Source organism: Pediculus humanus, genomic scaffold (genome assembly GCF_000006295.1).
Source record: "Pediculus humanus corporis 1103172108319 genomic scaffold, whole genome shotgun sequence".
Classification (NCBI taxonomy): Eukaryota; Metazoa; Arthropoda; class Insecta; order Psocodea; family Pediculidae; genus Pediculus; species Pediculus humanus.
In genome coordinates, this window is record NW_002987888.1 from 396,897 (window position 1) to 400,673 (window position 3,777).

The 3,777-nt window shown below is 20.2% G+C and overlaps 1 protein-coding gene across 1 annotated transcript in view; it reads right to left on the reverse strand.

Annotated features, from left to right (window-relative positions):
- Positions 1-3,734: 3,734 nt before the first annotated feature.
- The window catches only part of Phum_PHUM611670 (Ves G 1 allergen precursor, putative), a gene marked incomplete at both ends in the record, with an annotated part of 1,833 nt that continues 1,790 nt past the window's right edge, over positions 3,735-3,777 (reverse strand). Inside the window, one exon of the mRNA XM_002433009.1 lies at positions 3,735-3,777. This exon is cut by the window's right edge and continues 5 nt beyond it. Within this exon, the coding sequence (XP_002433054.1) occupies positions 3,735-3,777 (43 nt within the window).

The window sequence follows — 3,777 nt, forward strand, 5'->3', positions numbered from 1 at the left end:
TATCGATGTATATCTTAAAATGGAAGTAGAAAAAATACATTATTATTATTATTATTTAAGTGTTTAGTAATAAAATTTCAAGGATACAAAATGGCGGGAATTTACGCGTTTTAACCCAAAGGGATGAATTTAAGGGATAATAATAATTTATTGTAATAAAAATAAATGACGTTTTGTCGCAACAATAACATGAAACGTCACTCAAATTTATTTTACCCCCCGCCCCCCGATTTTCGGGTAATTTTTTTTCTCTTTCGATTAACGTAAATGTTGTTTTACCACTTTTTATTATTATTATTACTGTTTGTAATTAAAATTTCAAAGTCACTAACACCGTTGTAAAACAAATCCGGTTACGAACATCGTTAAACAACAATTTATAATAAATGAAAGTATTTCCTGAACGCTCAAACAATTTTTTTTTCTCTCTCTCTCACACTCTCTCACTCTCTTTTTATTATTATTATTATTATTACTTATACGAGTTTAGTAATTTTAACCGATGAAATTTATTCCGGAATAATTTTTTTTAATAACTAAAATATTAAAGGGGTGGTAAAAATGTAGTAAGTAAAACGCACTGAAATTTTTTTCCCTTAACGAATTTTATTATTACGTAATTTTTCGTTTAAATTTTTTTTTAGTTAAATTCTTAATGAATTTTTAACGATTTTTTTATTACTTTTCTATTACTCCTTTTTTTTTTTTTAAATAAACCAATTACGTAATTTTTTTTGGGGGGAATATGAATAAAAATAAAACGAAAAATTACCGAATTTTTTTTCTCGTTCATTTGGAAGTAATAAAAAATTATTAATAATTTTTTTAAGTCGTGTAGTTATTAATTAATTGAAATTATTACCTTTTGTTACCGGTAATTTTTGTTTAATATTTCGTTCAAAATATTTTTTTAATATTATTATTATTACTTCTCAAAATCGTTTCGTTTTTAAAAAATTTTTGTTGTGTGTTTTACTCACGTCCGAATAATTTTTTTTACGAGTAATAAATTACAATTGATAATATTTATAAAATAAAAAGTAAATAAGAGTAATAAAAAGTAATAAAGAGTAATAAAAAAAAATTATTGCAAATAATAATAAAATAAAAAATAAAAAAAAAACGAAATTTTTTAACGCAATCTTTTCATTTTTATCCCATCAAAACGTTATTTATTATTTACTTATTAATTTTTTTTTTTTTATAAAATAAAATTTTATACATTAATAATAAATAAATAAATAATACATAAAATTATTTATTTATTTTATGTTAAAAAAATTTTAAAAAATTAAAATCTTTTGCTTAAAGTGAAAGTTTTTTACAACGTGAAAACGTGCGAAAAAAAAAAAGAAAAAAAAACAAATTTCAACTTTTTTCATTATTATTATTATTATCATCATCGTTATTATTATTACTAATTTTTTTCTTAATACATTTTTATTACGTAATTATTTATTTATTTATGCAGTTCAATTACCGAAGTTTTCATTTCTTGCATGCAAATTTACTTAACATGTCATCGATCGGTAATAATAAAAAAAAAATTTCTTATCACTCTCGTTATCAGAATTAATTTTTTATAATTATTATTATTATTAATTTTAATAATTTAATGTAGTAATAATAATAATAAATAATAATAAACCACGTGGGCTTACGTAGTATTATTTACCGGCGTTTTTTTTTTTTTAATTTTATTTATGTAAATAACAATCGCGTGTCTATTTTTTTTTAACTAAATCATTACCGTAAGAAAACAAAGCAAAAAAAAACGTGGAAGTAGATTCAATTATTTCTCGTTACCCGTCATATTAAAAAAACAAAAAATTTGTAGTTCGTTTACACTAAAAAAAAAAAAAAAAAACTAAAACTAAATTGATGAAACGCGACGATACGACTAAGACACTCGTCTATGGTTTGTCCATATTCCATGAACCTATTATACCTGTTACGTGTGAAAGTATTTATAAGTACCAAGTTAAACATTATTTTATTCTCTTCTTTCTCCTTCTACTTTATTCTCTCCCCCCCTCTATCTATCTCTCTCTCTCTCTCACTCACACAAATTTTTTTCCTCCTTCTTTTTTCATCTAAACAATTTTATATGAATGATTTAATAATTGATTTGCAAATTTATTTTTCTTTTTTAATTATTAACAAACAAACAAAAAAATTCAAAGTTTAAAGTTTAATAAAAAATTATTAAACAATCGAATGAGAAACAAAAAAAAAATTACGGTAATAATTTTCCAGATGATAATAATAATAATAAAAATAATCTCGATTTGTTATATACGAAGAAAGTTTTTTTTTTTTTGATAAAAACAACAAAAAAATGTGGCACGAAATGCAAGCAAAAAAAAAACCAAAATTACACAACGGAAACTCCCAGTAAATAATAATGATAATAATAATAATGATAATAATAAATTCTAGAAAGTTGTTGTAAAATAATGTTATGATTTTAAATTAGTTTATTTTACGAAAAAAAAAAAATTAGAAAAAATAGGAAAAAAATTTTTTTTTCGTTTTTTTTTCGTTTCCCTTTTTTACTCGATTTAAATATTATTATTATCGTATTTAAGGGTTGAATAATTTTTTTTTTTTTTAAGAAAAATTCGTTGACGGTCAGATGACCGTGTAATTAATTTCCGGTTAATAATTAATAATTTTTTTTTTTTTTTTTACGCGTGCTTAACTTTATGATCGACTCTCTTCTTACTCGTGACGAAATAATTATTATTATTTTTTTTTTTTTCTTATTCGATTGATTATTAATTACTTAATTATTTTTTTAAAAAATGTAAAGTAATTAAAATTTATTTATTTATTTATTAATTACCTTTGTTTAATTTTTTTTACCTTTGAACATTATCCTTTGAATAAATAAACGATTTGCAAGTACAAAAAAAATTTTTTTTTTTTGTACTTCCTACGGAAAAATACATTTAATAAATATTTTTATTACTTCCGTAATTTTTTTTGCTTCTTAACGATCTGATAATAATTGATAAAATAATTTTTATTACGTAATAAAATATATATTTAAAAAAAAAAAAATAATTACGAAGGTTTAAGTTTAAAAAAAAAAAAATTTGTTTAAATGTACACAAAATTATTAACTTAATTGATAATCGTTGCAAAATTTTATTTTTATCATTATTATTATTATTATTATTATTATTATTATTATTATTATTATTACGAAATTCATTTAATTTACAAAAATTCTTTTTTTTTTTTTTTTTTTTGTCAAGGTTTTTGTTCTTTTGAACCTTTGAGGCAGGGCAATTATGCAATACAAACTTTTGTTTGTTGTTGTTGTCGTTGTTGACATCCCAACAATAAGTTAATAATAAAAAATTTTATCGAATAAAAAAAAAAAATCCATTAGTTGATCCATGTATTAACGACCTTTGAATTCGATTATTAATTAACGACATTAATAAATAAATTATTATTATTAATAATTACAATAATAAATAAATAAATAATTAATAATCTTTACTAAGTTGATTTTATAATTAAAAATTTATTATTTTTGGGCGCACACGAGAGAGATAGAAGGAAAAATAATTATAAAAAAATTAATTATTATTATTATTGTTATTAAATTTAAAATAATTTTTTTTTGAATAAATAAATTTATTTATTAATTAATAAAAAAATAAATTTGTCGACGGTTTATTTTTTTTAAAATCAAAATGTCGGAATGGCTTGCGTTAAATTTCCTAAGGCAAAAGGTGGTCTATCGTTTGTTTGTAAATAATAAAT